At 54.8% G+C, this 22181-nt stretch overlaps 1 protein-coding gene across 1 annotated transcript in view; it reads right to left on the minus strand.

Annotated features, from left to right (window-relative positions):
- TSPAN18 (tetraspanin 18) overlaps window positions 1–21934 on the minus strand; it is a 23837-nt gene extending 1903 nt beyond the window's left edge. Inside the window, exons 1-6 of the mRNA XM_007455802.1 lie at window positions 21867–21934; window positions 19320–19514; window positions 13483–13557; window positions 9338–9436; window positions 8621–8803; window positions 579–662 (exon numbers count right to left, since the gene is read on the minus strand). Of these exons, the coding sequence (XP_007455864.1) occupies window positions 579–662; window positions 8621–8803; window positions 9338–9436; window positions 13483–13557; window positions 19320–19514; window positions 21867–21929 (699 nt within the window). The 5' untranslated portion in view covers window positions 21930–21934. The remainder of the gene's footprint in view (window positions 1–578; window positions 663–8620; window positions 8804–9337; window positions 9437–13482; window positions 13558–19319; window positions 19515–21866) is intronic.
- Window positions 21935–22181: the final 247 nt, after the last annotated feature.

The following is a 22181-nucleotide window of genomic DNA, read 5'->3' on the forward strand; positions in this document are numbered from 1 at the left end:
GGGGGGCGGGGGGGGGGGGGGGGGGGGAGGGTGGTAGAAGGAAGGGAAGGGGGCAGCTCTGCCCTTTGGCCAAAGCGCCACCTAGTGGTGGCTACAACAGTCTGCAGCTGCCTTCCGTTTGAGGGGGCTCAGGGCCCTTCTGTCTTCACCTCTGGGGCTCAACGTGCACTTGTGAGGTTCTCAAGGCCCCGCAGGCCCTGAACACCCCACAGAGAATGGGCCTGATCTAGAAGCACAGGCTGTAGCCCCTCCCTGAAATCAGCTGCGTTGATCCTTCAGAGTTCACTCTGGACCGTGGGTAGGGGTGAGGGCAGCGACTCTCAGGGCCTGTCCATGCCCACTGCCCGCAGACTCGCTCAGATGTGCCCAGAGTCCCAGGGTGGCTCGCAGGCAGCAGACAGACACGGCTGGGCCTACCTGCCCATCGTCCCTGCAGTGGGGACCCACTGGGTCCTGGGTTAAGGACCTGGAGACGGAGGCAGGCTGGGGGTGCAGGCCATGGGGGATCTGCCTGAGACACCCTGTGTAGGTGTCTGTCTTGCTTCTGAGGAGCCACAGAAGCGGGGGCCTTTACTTACCTCGATGGCCAGCACCCCTATGGCGAGGGCTCCGGCCAGGTAGACGTAAGTTTCAAAGGCGTTGAGGATCACCGTGTAACAGCCCTGGGAGGGAAGGACCAGAGGTAAAGCCATAGCCAGGAAGGAGGGACAGAGGTCAAGGGCCAGCCTCAGGACAGGGGTGTGAAGCCTGGGAACTGGCATGTGGCCCCAAAGCTCAGCCACTCAGCAGCAATACACCAAAGACCCTCCTGGCCCTCCAGCCCCTAAGGCGGGGCTGAAAACTGCCAGCCTGACTGCTGCCGAATCAGCCACAGACCCTTTCTTCTTTTTTGATTGGAATATTGGGAAATTTCCAATAAATATCTGGGCTCCTTGCTTCTCTCACAAAATCAGAAGATCCAGCTAGGTAAGCCATCATTTCTTTCTATGTGGCAGTACTTGGGGACAGGTGCTCCCTGGGGAACCACAGTCGCCACCATCCCCTATTGTCCCACACCCACCCTCTCTACTCCTTCCCATTCCCAGCCTGGCAGCTGGATTTTGGTTTGTAGCCTCTGCCCTAAGGAAACACAGCCCATTCTTCAAGACCCAGCACATATCTAACCTCCTCCAGGCAGCCTTCCAGGACCAGCCCAGCTCTCACAGGGCCCCTTCTAAATGGATTGAATTCCTGTGCTATTACTGCTTTCTCAAGCAGTCCTCAGGATGTACAGACTGAGATATAGATGGACCCAGTAAGACAGAAAGAGAAAGAGAAGGATGGCATGCGAGCAAAGCCAGGAGCTGCCAGCACGTGACCTCAGCCCCATCCGACCCTGGGTGCCTCACGTCTTGGTCATCTTCGTGTCCATGCTCCTTACCCTGGCACCATGCTGACCAGAGACTGATGCACGGTAGTTGCCTTGAATGAAATGTATTTTTAAAGGAGAATTTTCTTTCACTTAGGAGAAGCTGTGTATTCTTTGGGCCCAGCCAGAGGACCTGCAAGGGGAAGAGCCCCCGGGTGGGGGTGGGGATCGTGCCTGGTCCCTGTTGGGTGACTCTGGCTGTTTCTGAGCTCTGTTGAGATTCTTGGGTGATTCTTAGGTGATTCTTGGGTGTTCACGCCCATTGTCAATCACCCAGAAGCCCCGCCTCATTGGCCGGAAGTGGAAATGACGCCCCATGAGGCTGTGCCCAGGCAGGTGCACAGCAGGACGTGATCTGGGCAGAGTGGCCAGGTGGATGGCATGAGACCCTCCTGCTGGAGGCTGATGGGGGCTGGGCAGGGAAGCCTCCCACAGGCCCCGCTTTGAGCACAGCAGCAAATAGGATGTACCCAGATAATCAGACCCCTCCAGCGTGATGACCTGGATCCACAGTGCTCTTGGGGCTGACGGTGTGTCAGAATCATCTGGGAGGTGGTTAACAATGCAGATGCCAAGGCCTCACCCCCAAGACTCTGGATCAGGGGGTCTGGTGTGGAGCCCAGGAACCTACGTCGTGAGCAGGTGCCCCAGGTGATTTCTAATGCCTTTGCCATGGCCGGGCTTTGAGACACCACAGTCCCGGCAAGGACAACAAGAAAAGAAGGTCTTAGCTGAACTCGGGCCTTGTCTCAGCAGCGCCACTGGGAGCCCAGCTAAGGGCTGTGTGATCGGAGCCCTAAGGGCACCCTCCCACAGGCCAGCTGGTCAGGAACCCAGAGTGGCTGGAGGCAACTTCAGAGCTGGCAGGGAAGCCCCATCCGCCTGGCCAGGCCAGGGCCATCCTGGATCCGCCTGCAGAGCCGTGTCGGGGCAGAACTCAAACTGCCAACCCCCTTGGTCTGTTTAACTCTTTTTAAAGCATCAGAACCCCAACACGTAGAGCCATGGCAGCAGAAAGCTGGCCTGCTCTGGAGGGAAGGGAAGGGAGACAGGGAAGAGCCTGGGAGGGATGCTTCTGGCCTCCCGTCATCCCCTCTGGCTGCCACCTGCCTCCCGAGGCCGACGACAGCACCCACTGCTGCACACCACCCCTCTACCCTGACACTGGCTTTGTCGTGCGGTTTGGGGGCCTTCCAGACAAGAAGCACCAATAACCCAGAGAGAAGTGGTGGTTACACCAGCCACTTGCTTACTGGGCAAACCGATAGGCATACCTCGTTTTATTGCATTTCATGGATATAGTGTTTTTTGAGAAATTGAAGGCTTGTGTTAAGCACGTCTGTTGGTGCCATGTTTCCAACAGCATTTGCTCACTTCGTGTCTCTGTGTCACATTTTGGTAATTCTCGCAGTATTTCACACTTTTTCATCATTATTAGATGTGTCACAGGAATCTGTGGTCAGTGATCTTTGACGTTATCACTACCTCTGGCTGATGGCTCAGGTGATCGTTAGCATTTTTTTTTAGCAATAAAGCATTTTAAAATCACGGTATGCACACTGTCTTTTTAGACATAAGGCCATTGCACACTTAATAAAGTGTAGTGTAAACATAACTTTTATAGGCACTGGAAAACCAAAAAATTCGTGTCCCTCTCTTTATCATGGTGGTCTGGAATGCAACCCGCAGAATCTCTGAGGTGGGCCTGTACTTACTTTTTCTAGGCCTTACTTGCCCAATCCAGAAACTGGGGTTATGTAGGCTAACTACTTTATAGGATTGTGTGAGGATAAAATGAGATGCTCCAGACAAAGCACGTTGAACAGGGTTGGCAGGGAGCCAGCCCTTAGTCCCGTTAGGACCATGCTGTCTCACTCTGTGCCCCTGGGTGGTGGGAAATGTCTGAGTGCAGAGTTGGGTGTGTGGGTTTACCCTCTATGGCCCTGGGGATCCGTGCACGAGACACACACACACACACACACATACACACACACGCCCTGGGGATCCGTACACGAGACACACACACGTACATGCACACACAGAGACACATACACACACACACACGCCCTGGGGATCCGTGCACCACACACACACACACACACACCCTGGGGATCCATGCACGACACACACACACACACACACCCTGGGGATCCGTGCACAAGACACACACACACACATACACACACACACCCTGGGGATCTGTGCACGAGACACACACACACACACACATACACACGCCCTGGGGATCCATGCATGAGACATACACACACATACACACACACATGCCCTGGGGATCCGTGCACGAGACACACACACACATACACACACATACACACGCCCTGGGGATCCATGCACGAGACACACACACACACAAACACACACACACACTGGGGATCCGTACACAAGACACACACACACACATACACACGCGCCCTGGGGATCCATGCACGAGACACACACACACATACACACACACATGCCCTGGGGATCCGTGCACGAGACACACACACACACACACATACACACACGCGCGCGCCCTGGGGATCCGTGCACGAGACACACACACACATGCGCGTGTGCGCGCGCGCGCGCACACACACACACACACACACACACCTATACTATACTGTGTGGGGACAGGAGGAGCAGTAAATCCCTTCCTGAACTTGAAGTTGATTTTTTGTGCCTCACCCGGGCCGGTGGGTGGGAGTTGTCCCCAGAGGGAAGATGTCCCTGCACCCCTCATCTGCTGTGGATGAGGTACCTGGGGCCTTAACTGCTCATCTGCCCTCTGTTGGGCTGTGGTACCAAAGGCCCTTTGGGTCCCCGGGCTGAATCGAGCAGACCAGTTGTGTGATGGAGGCCCTGGTACTGAGACGCCCTAGGAGGGAGCAGTGAGGGCAGTGGGTGAACGGAAGATGCCGCCAACACTCAGCGAGTGTCCGCCCTTGCCAGAACTCTGCTGTGGCCTCATGTGCTTGTTATGACTTAGTCCCCATTCCAGCCCCTCAGGGAAGAGGAAAGAAGGGAGGGAGCAGCTGACTACTTGCTCAAGGTCACACCCAAGGAGGCAGCGAAGCCTATTTACACTGAGGGAGGTCCAAGCTCCCAGGAGCTGCATCAAGAAGCCTCGGTTCTCGCTCACCCAGGCGGAGTCCCTGGCTCAGGGCCCGGAGCTGCCTACAGCCCGGGGTATCACCTCTTCCTCACCCTCAGGATGGATGCCCACCCCTTATCCTGACCCTGCCCAAGGAGACGCTGCAGGGGACCATCTCTCCCCGGGCTGCCACCACAGACTGCGAGTCCCCTAGCTGTGCCGCTGTCGCCAGCACCCATCCTCCGTCTCTGCAGAGAGAGAACATCCTCCCACTCCTGGCTCCCGACCAGTCGCGGCGCCCCCCAACCTAATCTGACAGAGGGCAGCTAGGCCAGACGTGCCAGCATAAAGGCCACCCACATTTATACGTCCAGCATGGACCTTCCCCCGAGCCCTCTAAGTCCAACTGTCCACTGGCTACCACTGCTTGGAGGTCCCAAAGGCACCTCACACTCAGCTTGCCTCAGACCAGATCTGAGATCTTCCCCCAAACCAGGACCTATGGAGTCACCCTCATCACTGCCTCATCCTGCCTTCCCCAAAGTCGGCCTACCACCATTTTACCTCCTGATTCATTTCTCAGATCCATACACCTCTCTGCATCTCCACTGCCACCATCCTGGTCTAACCCATCATTGTTTCTCACTGGGACCAGTGTAAAAATCCATCCTGTTCACTCAGGTCCACCTCTAACCCCTGGCCGCTGAGCAGCCAGAGTGCCAACATGGCCACAACCCCACGTAGAACTCGACATGGGCTTCTTTGCTTTTCTAGCATCTTTGCCATGGGCCCGTCAGCACTGCATAGTCTGGCTCTGCTGATACCCTCGCTTTGAGCTAGTCTTGCCTTATTCACTGTGCTCCAGCCATACTGGCCTTCTCTTGGTCCCTGGAACACACCATGCTCCCTCATACCCCAGGGCCTTTGAACAGGCTGCGCTCACTCTCTGGCTGGAGAGCTTTACCCTCGTCAGGAGGATGAGAGTGTGGTACTCTATGTCTAGAGGAGACACAGCAGCACCCATAGTCACAACCCACCAGGAAGCGGATGGGTGGGGAGCACTGAGGATAAAGCAGAGAAACAGCGATGCTGTGGGGAGAGAACACTTAAGACCACCCTGACAAGTGGGAAAAATGGATGCTTTCCTCTTGGTGGTCACCATACTGGCCTGGAGTCGAGGTCTAGCAAGATCACCGTCTCCTGGCACACTCCCTGATATTTTTTTTTCCAGCAGGGGAATACGTTCTTGACTTGCCTGGGTGACTATTTTGACCCAGGGAAGGCTGAGGAATGAGCAGGAGAAGCTGCCATGGTGGATTCAACTCATACCAATGGAGGAGCCCGGTTATTCATCATGGATCACCTTTCGGGATTTCTTTATTTCTCTTCATTGGCACTCAGTGATAAACAGGGCTGGTGGACTAACTCAACACCCATAGATGAGTGCACTCTGCCTTAGCTCCTGACAGCCATATGACTGAGTCCTGGCCAGTGAGACCGGAGCAGAAGTCTGATGGGGGTTTCTGGGAAAGAAGCTGGTGCCACCTTCTTCCTGTCTTCAACATGGGTGGGATGTCTGGAGCCGTGGCAGCCATTTTGCCACCATGAAGTACTAAGCACAAAGAAAGGCCACAAGGATCACAGAGACTAGGCCTTGATTGACATGATGGAGCCACTGATAAATGTGAGAAGGCGCTGTCTTCCAGAATGCTTGCCATTTGCTTCAACCCTTTTAGTTTAAATTTTCAGTTACTTGGAGTCAAACATGTTCACTGACTCAAAACTGTGAAGAGGATGTGAGGCAAATTCAGAAATGCATCCTGGGCTTCAGGGAAGTGGGCTTTGGAGAAAAATCAAATAGAAATAGTCCCTCAGCAGAGGCTTTTAAAAGGCAAGAATGCTCAGGAGGGATGCTGGTGTCTCAGGAAAGGAATCCCAGGAGTCAATCTCTGGGAATCCTCATGAGAAACAGGGGAAGAGTCCTCGTAAAGAACTAATGTAGCCGCACAGGGACCTCTCTGATGAACTTCAATTTCAAAGCCACACCCAGGAGATGGAAGGAGGCATCATAATGGCGGATGAATCCAGAAATGGGAAGCATGTCAGGATGAAGCCCTAAAAGAACAGGGCCCATGGGAAGCCTCCCTGAACAATTCACAAGTGGCCTTAGGATAGAAGCTTGGCGGTGGGCAGCAGGCAGTCCTAATGGTAGAAGTTTGTTTGTCTTTATCAACCCCCAGCTGTGCTGGCTGCTCTGCTTCATGGAGCTGTCAGTGTCCCAGGCGCCTTGATGCTCTGACATTCTAGGGGGCCACCCTCCTCTGCAAGGTTTGAGATGGCTGTCACCATGGCTGTCACCAAGATGGCTGTCACCACCAGCCAGGGGTTGCGGGGGCCGGGGGAGAAGGAGGGGCAGGCACAGTGCTTGCTCTTAAGGACATGACTCCATTGCACAAATCGCCTCTGCTCACCTCCCTTCGGCTATAACTGGGTCATATGGCTTAGCTGCAAGGGAGGCTGGAAAGGGGGGCTTTACCTGGTGGTCATGGGGTCTCTAAACCTCTTTCCAAGGAGGAAGCGTGAACCGAGCATGGGGGCAGCCAGCAGTCTCTGCCACTGTGTCAGGAATCTGAGGTCCAGAGCGTGTGTCTTGGCCAAGGTGACACAGCTGCTAACATCCCAGGTCTGCCTGACATCACAGCCTGAAACATCCCCCCACGCCATGCAGCCTCTCCTCAAGGCCAAGACCTAACTCCTGGGGCACTGCCCCTGCCCCCAGCTCATAGCAGCCTGATTCCAGGACCTTTGTCTCTTTATTTAGGTCTCTTTCCCCCAGTGCAGGGAGGCCGGACCACAAGGAATGTGGCTTTGGAGCCTGATGAGTCCTTGGACATGACATGAGCAGGTGCAGGGGATGAGGGTGCTGAGTTCATGAGGCAAAGCTGAGGCTGGAAAGAGTCTCATCAGACAGGCAGTGTCAGGCTGCAGCCCAACTCCCACCCCCACCCACCCCCCGGGACTCTAAGAGGCCGGACTTGAGCCTCGCCCCCATCCCACCCCAGTCCCTTCTAGCCCATCATCTAGTTTTATTTTCTTTAGAGTAAAATTATTATTTCATGTGAAATTATGACTCGCTATGTGTTGGCTGCTTGCTTATCGTCTGCTTCCTCTAACCAGACTGTAAGCCCCGCAGGAGCAGGGGTCTTGTCTGCTGTCCCCTGCTGTGTCCCCTGCACCTGGCACTCTGCCATGAGAGCCTCATCAAAGGCCGAATCAAGCAAGGGGTATGGGGCTCAGGTCACCCTCATTCTCCCCCCACTGCTCTGCCTAGCCTGGTCTCACACACACCCCTGAGGTGTAGGGGGACTGGTCAGTGGGAAGGGGGATCAAGGTCAAGGGTACTGTCTGCCTCACGGAGAGGGCATAGCAGGGGCCCTTGCAGCCCCCAGAGGTGGCACACACAGCAAGGGAAAGGGCTTCTTCTGAGATTGAGATGAAGTCCTTGGGTTGTAAAAGAAGCCAAGAGGTCTAGGAGCTTCCCAGACTCTGGAGACTAAGGTCAGGGAAACCTTGCTCCCGTGGGATCCGGAGGTGCTCCCACATGGCAAAGGTGAGCTTCCCTCCAAATAAAATGCACAGCTGAGGAGGGGCCCCACTGCGTAATCCTGTTTCTGGCTCCTGACACCTGCATTACCAGAAGCTCAGGGAGTGTTCTACCTGGAACACTGGAAAACTCCGAGTCACCCCTGAGCCCCAGCCAAAAGGCCCACTCCTCAATCAGTGCCTGATTGATTATTGATGTCTGTGCAGACACATGAGCAAGGTGGGCTCTGGACGTCAGACACTGGCTGCACCGGGCATCAGGGCTCTGAATGCTCACAGCCATTGATGGACTGTCTGACATTCTCATCCTTTCCCCCTTTTGGTTGGATCTCAGGAGTATGCATGGAGCCTTCCTCAGCCCCCCTTCAGGAGTCCCATATCACAGCCAACATTTCCATGGGATTCCCTGAGTGCCTTCAGACCTTCACGGCCCACACTGTCACCCACCCAGCTCTGGCCACCCAAGCCCCGATGGACAGGCTTTCCCTGCCTGGGGGAGTGGGGCCTGGTACCTGCTTGTTCAGGAACAGGTCCCTTCCCAGGAGGCATTCCTCCCTGCTCAGCAGGACCCCGTCCCGACTCTGGGGTTCTCTCCGGCAGCAGGCCTCCGGCACCTCGTCACTGTCCAAAGTCAGAAGTCGGAAAACTGATGCAAACTTAAAGTCCTCCGGCCCGTTGACCCCGCAGCAACCAAACTAGGAGGACAGCAAAGAGAAGGGGGGATGAGAGCTGGACCCAGGTATGGGGGTGCGGACACACAGCCACTCCAGAGGCCACTGGGCAGCAGCGGGCGGGAGCGGAGTCAAGACCCAGGTGCGGGTTGGCCGCTCCTCCTGTGCAGCCGTGGGAAAGTCACTCAGCTTCTCTGAGCCTCCAGCGTCCTCATCTGTAAAGTGAGGGTGGTGGTAACCATTCCTACCTCACCGGCACTTAGCACTCAATAAATAGTTGCTATGATTACTATCATCGATGACCCTTACAATTGCTCGAGGACTCAAGGCACGGAGAGCAAACAGGTTTCCTCCCGAGTCTCGACTGTGAGGCATGGGCAGTGGCTGCCAGCTGTGCGAACGAGGGTTCTGAGACCCGGTCTGGGCTGGGTGGAACAGTGCCTGATTGATTACTGATGTTTGTGCAGACACATGAACAAGGCGGGCTCTGGAGGCCAGACACTGGCTGCACTGGGCATCAGGGCTCTGAATGCTCCCAGCATCCCTGGGGCCACTCACTGTGATCATGACCGAGTTCCAGGTGGCAGAGAAGACGTCTGTGTCGTTGTGGCCTTGGTAGTGCTTGGTGAGCTCCTTGGTGAAGAATTCGCGGGTGAGCTGGAGGCAAAGGGAGGGGGCAGGCTGAGATCTACAGCAGCTTGATACAGCTCCCCTCCCTGGCCTCTCCAGTGACCTGCTCCGGGGAACGGAGGGGGAAGGCCTCAGCGTTCTGGTGCCAGTGACCCTCTCCTCAAGCAGCTAACTTGGGGCAGGCCCTCACCTCCAACCCCAGGACCTGTGGCCTCACTGCATCGTCAGATCCCCGACATGAAAACGCAGTCTACCCACACGGGCCTCGGCAAGCCTGAGGCCAGGGCCACCTGGGAACCTCCACCATCCCTGCAGCTCCTCCCAGACCGAGGGCTGGTCCACAGTGGGGCACTCGCCCCCTCATGCCACCGCCACCCCCCCGCCCTGAGCTGTTCCTCAGACAGAGCCAAGCGTCCCAGGCCCTGAAGAAGCCACCGTGTGAGAGGTATGACCCTGCTCCCTGCTGCAGGGAAGGGCAGGGACCCGGGTGGTTGGAGCCTCTGTGATAAGATGGTCTATAGCGGCAAGGTGCCCAAATTTCATACTTGCCAGGGTCTCATCAAAGAGGGCTCTGTCCTGTTCTCCTGCATGGCACACATTCTGTGCTGGGGGGACAGCCTTTTTTGTTTTGTTTTGTTTTGTTTTTGCGGTACGCAGGCCTCTCACTGTTGTGGCCTCTCCCGCTGCGGAGCACAGGCTCCGGACGCGCAGGCCCAGCGGCCATGGCTCACGGGCCCAGCCGCTCCGCGGCATGTGGGATCTTCCCGGACCGGGGCACGAACCCGTGTCCCCTGCATCGGCAGGCGGACTCCCAACCACTGCGCCACCAGGGAAGCCTCAAGAGACATCCTCTTTGACTATCCTCAGACTGTCAGATGACTACTGCTGGGCCACAGGTGGGCAAGGTGTGGAATGGAAGATGGAACCAGGTGCGGGAAGATACTTGGGAAGAGCAGAGACCCTTAAGGGCCCTCTGACTCTGACCTTCTGGAAAAGCTCTTTTAGGGAGAAGCTCACTGGGGTCTCCTCTCTTTGGGCTGTGGGGCCTTGCTGGGCCGGTGGGTTGTGATTTGGGCTGGAACTACTGGATGAGAGGGCACTGACTCTGTGAGACCCTCTGTGGAGGGAGGGGCTGGCCATGAATGGGGCCGGAGCACACGGGGCCCAGTACGTACGTTCTCCCTGAAGATGAAGGCCAAGATGGCCGCCGAGAGCTCCGCCAAGAAGATGATCAGGATGAACAGGAAGAACTGCAGAGAGAAGGCGGCAGGCCCGTGAGCCCCGAGGGCGCGGGGAGGGGGGGAAGGGGGCAGCTGACCGCTTGCCGAGGTACCCTTCCATTGGTCACACGATTGACACAACGTACTGATTCTGAGAGACTGAGGAACTTAACTGCCGTAAGCCAGACATTTTTCGTAATAAACACACCAACAATCCATCTTTGGAGCCAACAGGGTTGTCTCTTTCCTGGATCCTGTCTCTTCCAGTCACTTTATCCTCATCCCAGGAAGACCCCAGGTCATATACCCTCCCTGACTTTTCAGCGCTGACAGCAGCTGCCCCATAGAGGTCCCGAGGTTTCTCCAAACTCCTTGGTCTGAGGACTGCTTTCGGGGAGAGCTTAGGACGGAGAGTGAGATGATCCGTCCAGGATGCAGACATGAAACATCTCCTAGACCTGCCAAAGGCTTTGTTTTGTTTTTTTCAATGTCCAAACCCAAGGAGAGCCCCTGGCTTAAACAGATCAGCCAGCACAAGGCATGCATTGTTCACTCCTTAGCCACAGGGGCCGGGGGTAGCGGGGAGGTCTCGCCAGGTTCAAGCCCATGGTCTCTGGTCTCATAGAGGCTTGCTTGGCATCAGAACCCGACACCTGTCCCATGGTCTCTTTTCTGTTTGGCCCCCGTTTCCACAGGGGAGGAAACAAGCCCGAGAAGGAGAATAACTTTCCTTTCCAAAGGTGTGCAGCTCAAAAATTTGAGACCAAATCCTGTCCTCTTAATCCAGCTCCTTTCAGAGCACCACGCTACCCCTTTTCTCTCTTTGCTGAAGAGCACAGTTCAGGGCTGGCCTGGCAGTGGCTCTTCTGAACCCTGGGGCTCTGGTTCCAGCAGGTCAGGGGCAGCCTTGCTGTAGTCAGCTGTGTGGGCTGACCTTGGACTGAGGTTGGGAGGCAGAGCTCCCTAACCAGAAAGGAGAGTGACAGAGGGACACCTGTATCCCCGGGCAGGCTGACCCTGGCCACGATGCCCATCCCATCCCCCTCCACTTCCACAAGCTCGTCCTTGGGCTGAGAGGTATGTTCCCCACCCCTGCAGCCTCTCACCCCTGTGACAGTGATGGAGGGCCCTGGCCGGGCTCCTGGCATCTCCATTTGGCTGGTGACAGATGGTCATCCAGTTCTCTTTCACATGGCCTCCACGGAGCCCCGCCCCGCGCTCTGCCCTCGCGGTGGAGTTGCTGGCTGTCCTCGGGCTGGCAAAAGAGCGGCCTCGGAAATGGTTTCCACCCCAGCGACGTGACTGAGCTGTCTCTGCCTATCAACCTCGGCTTAGACAGTCATAAACTATGGGTGAGACAGAACTCGTGAACTCCACGTGCTCATAACTCTGGGAGCCTGCATGTGCTTTCCAGGGGACTTAGCGCCGTGTCAGTGAGACGATGCAGGTGAAGCGCTGTGCACGAGGCTGGCACGATGTGAGCACAGCTCAGATGGTGGCTCAGAACCAAGAGGAAGCATGGCCTTCCTGAAGACAAGGGCTGGCGTGGGTGATCTCCGGGAAAATAACAATAGCTACAATCTATGAGGGGCTTAACACCTAAGCACTGTGGCTCTTACATGGGTGATTTCATTGAACCCTCTGGGCAGCCTGGAGTAGCAGCTGCTGTTATCAACAACACCTCTGTTTTACTGATGGGGAAACTGGAACCCTGAGAGGGTAGAGCTTGACCAAGCTGGCTCAGATGGGATAAACACAGGAACTCTGATTCCAGAACACAGCCTCCTAACGCCATGTTTTCCTGGAACCCAGAAGAGCCTCCAAGTCTTAAGACTTTCAGATGGCCTGCAGGATCTCTTGTGGATCGACACCAATCCTTTTGCTTTCACATTTATCAAATGCTTATATGTGCCAGGAACAGAGTTAAACAAGATGCATATTTTCTTACTGAACCCTGATCACAACACTATGCCTGGGAAGGAGGTATTATTATCTTCATTTTACATATGAGGAACCTGAAGTTCAGAGAGGTTAAGTAACTGACCCCAGGTCACACAGCCAGGAAGTGGCAGAGCAGGGATTAGAACAAGGTTTTTCTGACTCCAAAGCCCATGTTCTTACCCACACCTCTGAGACCACCTCCTCTCTGTTCCTTCATTCTAGGGCTGTTTATTGAGCACCTACGCTGTGCCAGGTACTGTGCTAGGTACTGGTAAACAAATACACATAAGGCAGATGTGGTCCCCATCCTCACGGAGTTTCCATTGAGCCAAGGTTCATGATTCATGAAATGAAATTCATGAGATGAAAAACATAAGATTCATGAGATGAAATTACAGAATGAACCTGGTAACTCATTGATGGGGAAAGCGGGCCTCCCCAGAGGAAGGGGGTCTGCAGATCTCCTGGCCATTGCTCCTGCCTGGAGCAGGTCTCCCCAAGCATGGGGACTGAGGGATAACATGAATATGTGAGCGGCAGGCGGACTCCCAACCACTGCGCCACCAGGGAAGCCTCAAGAGACATCCTCTTTGACTATCCTCAGACTGTCAGATGACTACTGCTGGGCCACAGGTGGGCAAGGTGTGGAATGGAAGATGGAACCAGGTGCGGGAAGATACTTGGGAAGAGCAGAGACCCTTAAGGGCCCTCTGACTCTGACCTTCTGGAAAAGCTCTTTTAGGGAGAAGCTCACTGGGGTCTCCTCTCTTTGGGCTGTGGGGCCTTGCTGGGCCGGTGGGTTGTGATTTGGGCTGGAACTACTGGATGAGAGGGCACTGACTCTGTGAGACCCTCTGTGGAGGGAGGGGCTGGCCATGAATGGGGCCGGAGCACACGGGGCCCAGTACGTACGTTCTCCCTGAAGATGAAGGCCAAGATGGCCGCCGAGAGCTCCGCCAAGAAGATGATCAGGATGAACAGGAAGAACTGCAGAGAGAAGGCGGCAGGCCCGTGAGCCCCGAGGGCGCGGGGAGGGGGGGAAGGGGGCAGCTGACCGCTTGCCGAGGTACCCTTCCATTGGTCACACGATTGACACAACGTACTGATTCTGAGAGACTGAGGAACTTAACTGCCGTAAGCCAGACATTTTTCGTAATAAACACACCAACAATCCATCTTTGGAGCCAACAGGGTTGTCTCTTTCCTGGATCCTGTCTCTTCCAGTCACTTTATCCTCATCCCAGGAAGACCCCAGGTCATATACCCTCCCTGACTTTTCAGCGCTGACAGCAGCTGCCCCATAGAGGTCCCGAGGTTTCTCCAAACTCCTTGGTCTGAGGACTGCTTTCGGGGAGAGCTTAGGACGGAGAGTGAGATGATCCGTCCAGGATGCAGACATGAAACATCTCCTAGACCTGCCAAAGGCTTTGTTTTGTTTTTTTCAATGTCCAAACCCAAGGAGAGCCCCTGGCTTAAACAGATCAGCCAGCACAAGGCATGCATTGTTCACTCCTTAGCCACAGGGGCCGGGGGTAGCGGGGAGGTCTCGCCAGGTTCAAGCCCATGGTCTCTGGTCTCATAGAGGCTTGCTTGGCATCAGAACCCGACACCTGTCCCATGGTCTCTTTTCTGTTTGGCCCCCGTTTCCACAGGGGAGGAAACAAGCCCGAGAAGGAGAATAACTTTCCTTTCCAAAGGTGTGCAGCTCAAAAATTTGAGACCAAATCCTGTCCTCTTAATCCAGCTCCTTTCAGAGCACCACGCTACCCCTTTTCTCTCTTTGCTGAAGAGCACAGTTCAGGGCTGGCCTGGCAGTGGCTCTTCTGAACCCTGGGGCTCTGGTTCCAGCAGGTCAGGGGCAGCCTTGCTGTAGTCAGCTGTGTGGGCTGACCTTGGACTGAGGTTGGGAGGCAGAGCTCCCTAACCAGAAAGGAGAGTGACAGAGGGACACCTGTATCCCCGGGCAGGCTGACCCTGGCCACGATGCCCATCCCATCCCCCTCCACTTCCACAAGCTCGTCCTTGGGCTGAGAGGTATGTTCCCCACCCCTGCAGCCTCTCACCCCTGTGACAGTGATGGAGGGCCCTGGCCGGGCTCCTGGCATCTCCATTTGGCTGGTGACAGATGGTCATCCAGTTCTCTTTCACATGGCCTCCACGGAGCCCCGCCCCGCGCTCTGCCCTCGCGGTGGAGTTGCTGGCTGTCCTCGGGCTGGCAAAAGAGCGGCCTCGGAAATGGTTTCCACCCCAGCGACGTGACTGAGCTGTCTCTGCCTATCAACCTCGGCTTAGACAGTCATAAACTATGGGTGAGACAGAACTCGTGAACTCCACGTGCTCATAACTCTGGGAGCCTGCATGTGCTTTCCAGGGGACTTAGCGCCGTGTCAGTGAGACGATGCAGGTGAAGCGCTGTGCACGAGGCTGGCACGATGTGAGCACAGCTCAGATGGTGGCTCAGAACCAAGAGGAAGCATGGCCTTCCTGAAGACAAGGGCTGGCGTGGGTGATCTCCGGGAAAATAACAATAGCTACAATCTATGAGGGGCTTAACACCTAAGCACTGTGGCTCTTACATGGGTGATTTCATTGAACCCTCTGGGCAGCCTGGAGTAGCAGCTGCTGTTATCAACAACACCTCTGTTTTACTGATGGGGAAACTGGAACCCTGAGAGGGTAGAGCTTGACCAAGCTGGCTCAGATGGGATAAACACAGGAACTCTGATTCCAGAACACAGCCTCCTAACGCCATGTTTTCCTGGAACCCAGAAGAGCCTCCAAGTCTTAAGACTTTCAGATGGCCTGCAGGATCTCTTGTGGATCGACACCAATCCTTTTGCTTTCACATTTATCAAATGCTTATATGTGCCAGGAACAGAGTTAAACAAGATGCATATTTTCTTACTGAACCCTGATCACAACACTATGCCTGGGAAGGAGGTATTATTATCTTCATTTTACATATGAGGAACCTGAAGTTCAGAGAGGTTAAGTAACTGACCCCAGGTCACACAGCCAGGAAGTGGCAGAGCAGGGATTAGAACAAGGTTTTTCTGACTCCAAAGCCCATGTTCTTACCCACACCTCTGAGACCACCTCCTCTCTGTTCCTTCATTCTAGGGCTGTTTATTGAGCACCTACGCTGTGCCAGGTACTGTGCTAGGTACTGGTAAACAAATACACATAAGGCAGATGTGGTCCCCATCCTCACGGAGTTTCCATTGAGCCAAGGTTCATGATTCATGAAATGAAATTCATGAGATGAAAAACATAAGATTCATGAGATGAAATTACAGAATGAACCTGGTAACTCATTGATGGGGAAAGCGGGCCTCCCCAGAGGAAGGGGGTCTGCAGATCTCCTGGCCATTGCTCCTGCCTGGAGCAGGTCTCCCCAAGCATGGGGACTGAGGGATAACATGAATATGTGAGTTTAAGTCACCTGAAGGAAAGTGCAGGGCTTTGGGGCCAACATCGGTACCAACGTCACTTCTGCTAACGTCTCCGGCACGAAATAATTTCCTCCTGCTTGACAGGGTTACTACTGGTTATTTGGAGGGGTTCCTCCTGGACCTGGCCACAGGGCTGATGCTTCCTGGGGCTTCCCCTAACCAGGGCCTTTCCCAGGGTTTGTTTGCCTAGAGTTAATCTGACCTTATCCCATTTGCCTAAGGACACATTTGCCAGTAATTCCCTGAACATTACATTTATCACACTTTGCTTAGGCTCAGAAAACTAATCAAGGGGTAAAAACTGCTATTTTGCCTACTTGTGAGCATTTCCAGACTTTTCTAAGCCATCTGCCTACAGCATGTCAGCTTTTAGTTCTCATTTCTAATAATATTTAGCAAATTTACATGAACTATTAAATTTTTGCTAATAATATTTAGCAAATTTACATGAACTATTAAATTTTCATGAACTATTCAGCTTATTTATCACTTTTAAATTACACTCATCTCTTTTTGCTGTTCTCTTTCCCAATTTAGCAGGTCTTGGTTATAAAATATTTTTAAAATGTGAATCTTTCTAAAAATGGGTTAAAAACATTCCTCAAACTAGTTATAGGTAAGCAACTAGGAAAAGGGGGATGCCACACAATCTCACCAATAGGCTGAAATTGTTCCATGGTACGTGAAAATGCTGTGAAACTGATCGACAGGAGTGTTTGGAAAATGTGTCTTTAGAAGAGTTGATCGTTAGCTGACATTAGACTCATTGTCTCCAGGGCTAAGGGTCACTGGCACCCCTTGGGGTTTAGCCTCAGAGCGAGGCAGAGGGGTGCCCAGCTAAGTCCTATCCCCAGGCCTCCTCTCTCTGCAAGCCTTTAAGCCACAGTTCCAGAGGTGACTAAAGTCACTCTCTCTTGGCTTCTCTCAAGATAAGTCTTCCCTCCTTCCCTGAAGGGCAAGAAGGCGGCTCAGACTTCTTAAAAGGATGCAGTGGCCAGGAGGGGTGAGACCTGGGGCCCCTCTTCAGCTGGAACCACCACACAGCTGAGTCCAGGTTGGAAGAGAAAGCAGTTCTTCCTACTTTCCATGAATCTTTCTGAAAACCTTCCAGAAGCTGTGGTGGCCCTAGAAACACGCAAGCAGGCATACCACACACACATACAACACATAGGTACAGGCACACACATGGAGGCCCTGACATATTTCGCACATAATTTTGGGTGAGTTTTGGACCACTTGAGCCCATTCCAGGTTAGGAGCCTCTGGATCAGCCCTGGCCTGAGACAGCAGACCTGAGTCCCAGACTCCCCTGGCTTTGACCTGCACTGTGACCTCAGGGTTGTGTGTTAGGGTTCTGAGAGAGAGGGGAGGGGAGGGGAAGGGGGAAAGGAAGCAGGGGAAGTAAAGAAAGACAGAGGCAGGGAGAGGGGGCAGAGGTGGGCGGGGGAGGGGGCGTGGTCCAGGAGAAGGGGAAGGAAAGGCATTAGGCACAGAAACCAAGAGATCAAGAGAAAGGCAGAGATAGAGAGACAGGAAGACAGAGGCAGAGAAAGAGCGAGAAAAGAAAGGGAGAAACACACATAATGAGACTGAAGAGACATAAGGGAGGAAGGAGGCAGAAGAGGGGATGTCCGGAAGGGGTGACTTCAAGGTTTGGTGGGCACACCGGCCACAGCCGGGACTTAACTCTCTCTCAGGGAACTTGGGGCAAACCTCCTCCTACCCCGGGGTCTCAGCCTTCTCCCCTAAGCACTGGGGAGAGTGATGTGTTTTCCAGCTGGCAGGCTCTGAGGGAGCCACTTAGCTCGAGAGGGCTTGCGAGGCCTCCAGCCTGCTCCTGGCCCAGAGCCCCGGCCCGGCTTCCTGTCTTGGCTTCAGGGATGAGCCCATTAACGTTGGATGAGCCCTGGGGGCTGAGATGCAGGGTGGGCAGAGGAGGGATGTAGGAAGGGAGCTCTGGTGTGTCCTGGGACCCATACTCAGCTCCTTTCAAAGTCCCCAGCTCCCCAAGCCCAGACTTTTCCCTGCACCGTCCGACGCTGTACAGAGCTCTCCACCAGGGGGCGCCCTCGGGTTTCTTTGTTTCTCTCCAGAAGGAAAGTTTGTGTTGCTTACCCAGCTGCCCAAGGCCAGAGGGACCCAGGGCGCCTGTGTCACACACATCACAGCTGATTTCACTTTCTATCTGTGACACGAATGGGGAGTGTACAGTCTGTTCTAATCTGGGGAGGAGGCATTTGTGCCAGATCTCTGCCTCCCAAAGCCACTGGTGCCGGCTCATCGGCAGGAGTGGACGGACGCCTTGCAAGCCCACGTCACTGACCAGCCCATGTCTCCCTATCACTTAACCCCCGACCCACGCGGCTGCTCACCCATGAGGAGCGTCTGCAAGCTGGCCCTTCCACGCACACACTTCTAAGCTGGGCCGTTTTTAACCTACCCTCCAGCAGGACTGCGCTCTACCCGGCTTTCCTAGCCCGCGGGGGCACAGGACCTCGTAGGAGAGGAAGCCCCATCACCAAGGCCAGGGCAGTAAGCAGAGGCCCAAAGGGCCACAGCCCATGTGAACCCAGAAGACCAGAGAAACGGGACATCCACCGCTTGTCTTGTTCGGCTCCAACCTACAGCTGAGCTGGTTTGCCCCTCACTTAACGAGAAGACACTAAAGCTCAGAGAGGTTAAGAAACTAGACCGGAGTCAGATCATTAGTTACAAGACAGAGCAGAGCGCACACACAAGCCCAGGCCTGCCCAGCTCATCCTCGTGGGCTCGCCTGCCTCTCACCAGCCTGTCCACCAGTGAGGGGACGGCCACTCGGCCCCTGATGCATCTATAGCACCTAGTGAACTGTGTGGCCTGTAATAGTGGGTCAAGGACTGTTTAATGAATAAAGGCCCTTCAGAGGTCATATCATTTCTATTCTAGAAGTGGAAATGCGAAAGCTGAATGATTTATCTGATAGCTGTCTTAGCTCTCTTACCACAGAGTTATATATTCTAGGTCTTACAAGCAAGTAGAAAGCATCACGAGTCAGCGTTCTCAGCTGACCCCGCCTTGGAGAAGCCTGGCTGTTCAGACCTGGAGGCCAAGGCCGCTGCCCACGTGGGAGCAGCTCACCCACATGGCAGGCACGGGTCCAAGCGCAGATGCATGTAGGAAGGGCTGGTGGCCCCTCCCGCTCCTGGAGGACGGCCTACTCGGCTCAGATCTCAGTGTGAGTCCCCCGTAGTGTGGACACAGGGCCGCCAACACCCAGCCCGGGGCACCCATGGGTGGGGTGGAGGATGGGGTACTCACCAACAGCAGCAGACACTTGTCCCCCCGGACGGCCCCGCAGCAGCCCAGGAAGCCGAGCAGAAAAAGCAGGCCCCCCATGGCCAAGAGGATGTAGGCGCCTGTGATAAGCAGGGGGTTGGCGGCCACGATCTCCCGGAAGCCGGTGGGGTCCACCATGACCCAGATGCCGATGCCCAGCAGGCAGGCCCCGCCCAGCTGCTCTCCGGGGCCAGTCAGGAGAGGGGAGAAGAAACAGGCAGACACGGAGGTTAGACATTCTACACACACACGCCATTTTCCTGAGCGAGGCCCTGGGGCGGAGGCGCTGAGTGCCCGGTGGACTGGGCAGAAACTCCATTTGCTGCTCGAGTCAATGTCCTGGCAGCGTTTTCCTCTGCTCTGAATTGCCCTACTTACCCTGACCTGCGGTGTGTCACGCAACCTCCAGATCCAGTCTCTGACCCACGCCCCACCTCGGGCTGCTGAGAGCCATGTCATGTAGAGTTTATCCGCCACTTTTATATTCTCCTTAAATGTTAGAGCAGCTGGATAATGAGGTCATTCAGTCCAACCTTCTGATTCCACACTGAGCCCCAGAGGGGACCAACGGACTTACCGAAGGTCACGCAGCAAGTTCACGGCAGAGCCGGGGCTGAACCCCAGGCCTCCCTGACTCCAGCCCCAAGGACTCTCGCCAAATCCATGAACATGCTCTGACACCTATGCTGGGAAAACACAGACAAAAGCCACCCTCTTTGTCCTCAACAGGAGCTCTCAGTTGGGATGGGGTCACCACTCTCACATCACATTCTTTTTATGTCTTCATCTCCACGGCCCTCGTCTCCATGCCTTACTTATCTTTGGAGAGAGGCAGCTTAGTCCAGAGAAAGGGCTGTGCCACTTATTAGCTGTGTGACCTTGGGTAAGTGGCTTAACCTCTCTGAACCTTGGCTTCCCCATGGTTAAAAGAAGATACTGTTTCCCACCTCCCGAGGTGGCCCCGAATAAGAAGAAAGGACAGAACGGACGTGAAGGTGCTTGGCAGGGTTCAATAAACATCCGTTCCATTGGTCTTGGGCGCAGACCAGTATTGGAAACAGACCTGTTGCAGGAGAAACCATTTGGCATCATCAGATTTTAAAGGCTGGGAAGTGTTTGAAATCCCCGTGTCATGGGAGGACCTGAGGAATGACAGAAAACTGCTGAGCTTTGGCTTGGCTGAGGGGTCTGTAAGCTGGGGGAACAGCTGGATGGTTTGGGGCAAGAGGCGATATTTTCAGGTGCGGTGATGGGACGGCGGAGGCAGAGAGGCCTGAGGGACCCAGGGACAGCCAACGACAGAATCTACATTTTCGCCATCTGCTGCGCGACGTCTTCTCCTTGGTCTCCCCACAAACCTCCAGGGAAACCTCCTCATAGCTGTTGGAGGTTTGGGGGTTTACTAATTGTGTTCTGAGTTCTGCTTCAAGGGCGGGGCTCAGGCATGAACTGGGTGGCCCAGGATGACTCAGCCCCATTTCACCTAGGGACACTGGGACTGCCCAGGGCCACCCACCTTGGAAGTTGGGTCTAGAATTCAAGTCTGTGGGGGCTCCCTGCTCTTCAGGATTAGGGGCAGGGGAGGGAATCCAGGAGAGTTGCTGAAATGTACAAAAAATAGATGGTGACAGACAGGCCGACAGAGTCAGTCTTGACCTGAAGAGGTCTCTCTTTCCTAGTGACCCTGCCCTGGGGGACATCAGTAGATGCTTACTCATCGAGGTCTTGGCTGCACTAAGGTCAAAGGTGGAGGTGGGGTCACACGATGAGCGTGGCTCTGCTCCTGGGAGAGGCCATGGGTCTGAGCAGAGCAGGTGGGCTGTGCTACAGGGCGCTGGGCTGGCCACCTGAGCCCCCAGGGCCTCTGTTCTTTCACGAATAGAATCCATAGGTTGGAAGGGGATGGAGCTGACACATTGCAGGCACTTCCTAAACTAATCTTGCTCCATTTGCAAAAAACCTGTTGAGGGGGGAGATTAAAGGATGAAGATACTGAGGTTCAGAGGGGTGAAATGTGTTTCAGATCACATAGCTGGAGATGCAGAGCTGGGCTTTGAACCCAGGTCTCTTGGTCCCAGAGAGGTTTCAGATTTCATCAGCTGGCTCCGTCAGCTCCGCCCAGCCAGCTCCCATGTGCATAACTGCTCTGGGGAGTCAGGGCTGGGTGGGGCTCCCTGCTGCCCTCTGATCACCCCAATCCTCCCCCTCCCCAACTCCCTACCAGGGGTCAGATTTCAAGATAGCAGCCAGGACTAAGGCCCCTATCTTTTCTTTTTTAGAGTAGCTGAAGCATTATCCCAGGGGCTGTGCAAAACACCTCTCCTGTGACGGTGGGCTCTAGGAGTGGGGTGGGCACTGCTGGGGGCCTCCCCACCGTGAGCCCCCAAGCTGGGCAGGTACAGCTGCTTCTAGCACTGGCCCCTCTTCCTGTTCCTGGGACTCAGACCCATGTGACTTTCAAGCCGCAGCCGGTCCTGCCCACCCCGCAGAGGCCTGGGGAGACCCCGGGAATGTTCCAGGAATACTTACAAATATGAAGAAATTGAACACAAACATCAGATATTTCATGCAGCTCAGACAGTCGCCTTCCATGGTGCTCCCCCTACAAAACAGCAAGGCCCTCTCAGCCTTCCCACTGGGGGACCCCTCCTCCTTGGGGTGTCCCAGTGGCCGGCCTGCCCTTGTAGCCGATGGGGGAAGAGGGCAGCTGATCACAACCTCCTTATCACAGGGCTGGTGCTTTGCCCTGTGAGGCCAGAGTTAGGAGTGAGAACTCAACAGCTAGCCTGCCCGGGTTCAATCCCTGTCTCTACTGTTCATTTGCTGTGTGGTTTTGGGAAAATT

This window comes from Lipotes vexillifer, unplaced genomic scaffold (assembly GCF_000442215.2).
Source record: "Lipotes vexillifer unplaced genomic scaffold, Lipotes_vexillifer_v1.1 scaffold977, whole genome shotgun sequence".
Taxonomy (NCBI): domain Eukaryota; kingdom Metazoa; phylum Chordata; class Mammalia; order Artiodactyla; family Lipotidae; genus Lipotes; species Lipotes vexillifer.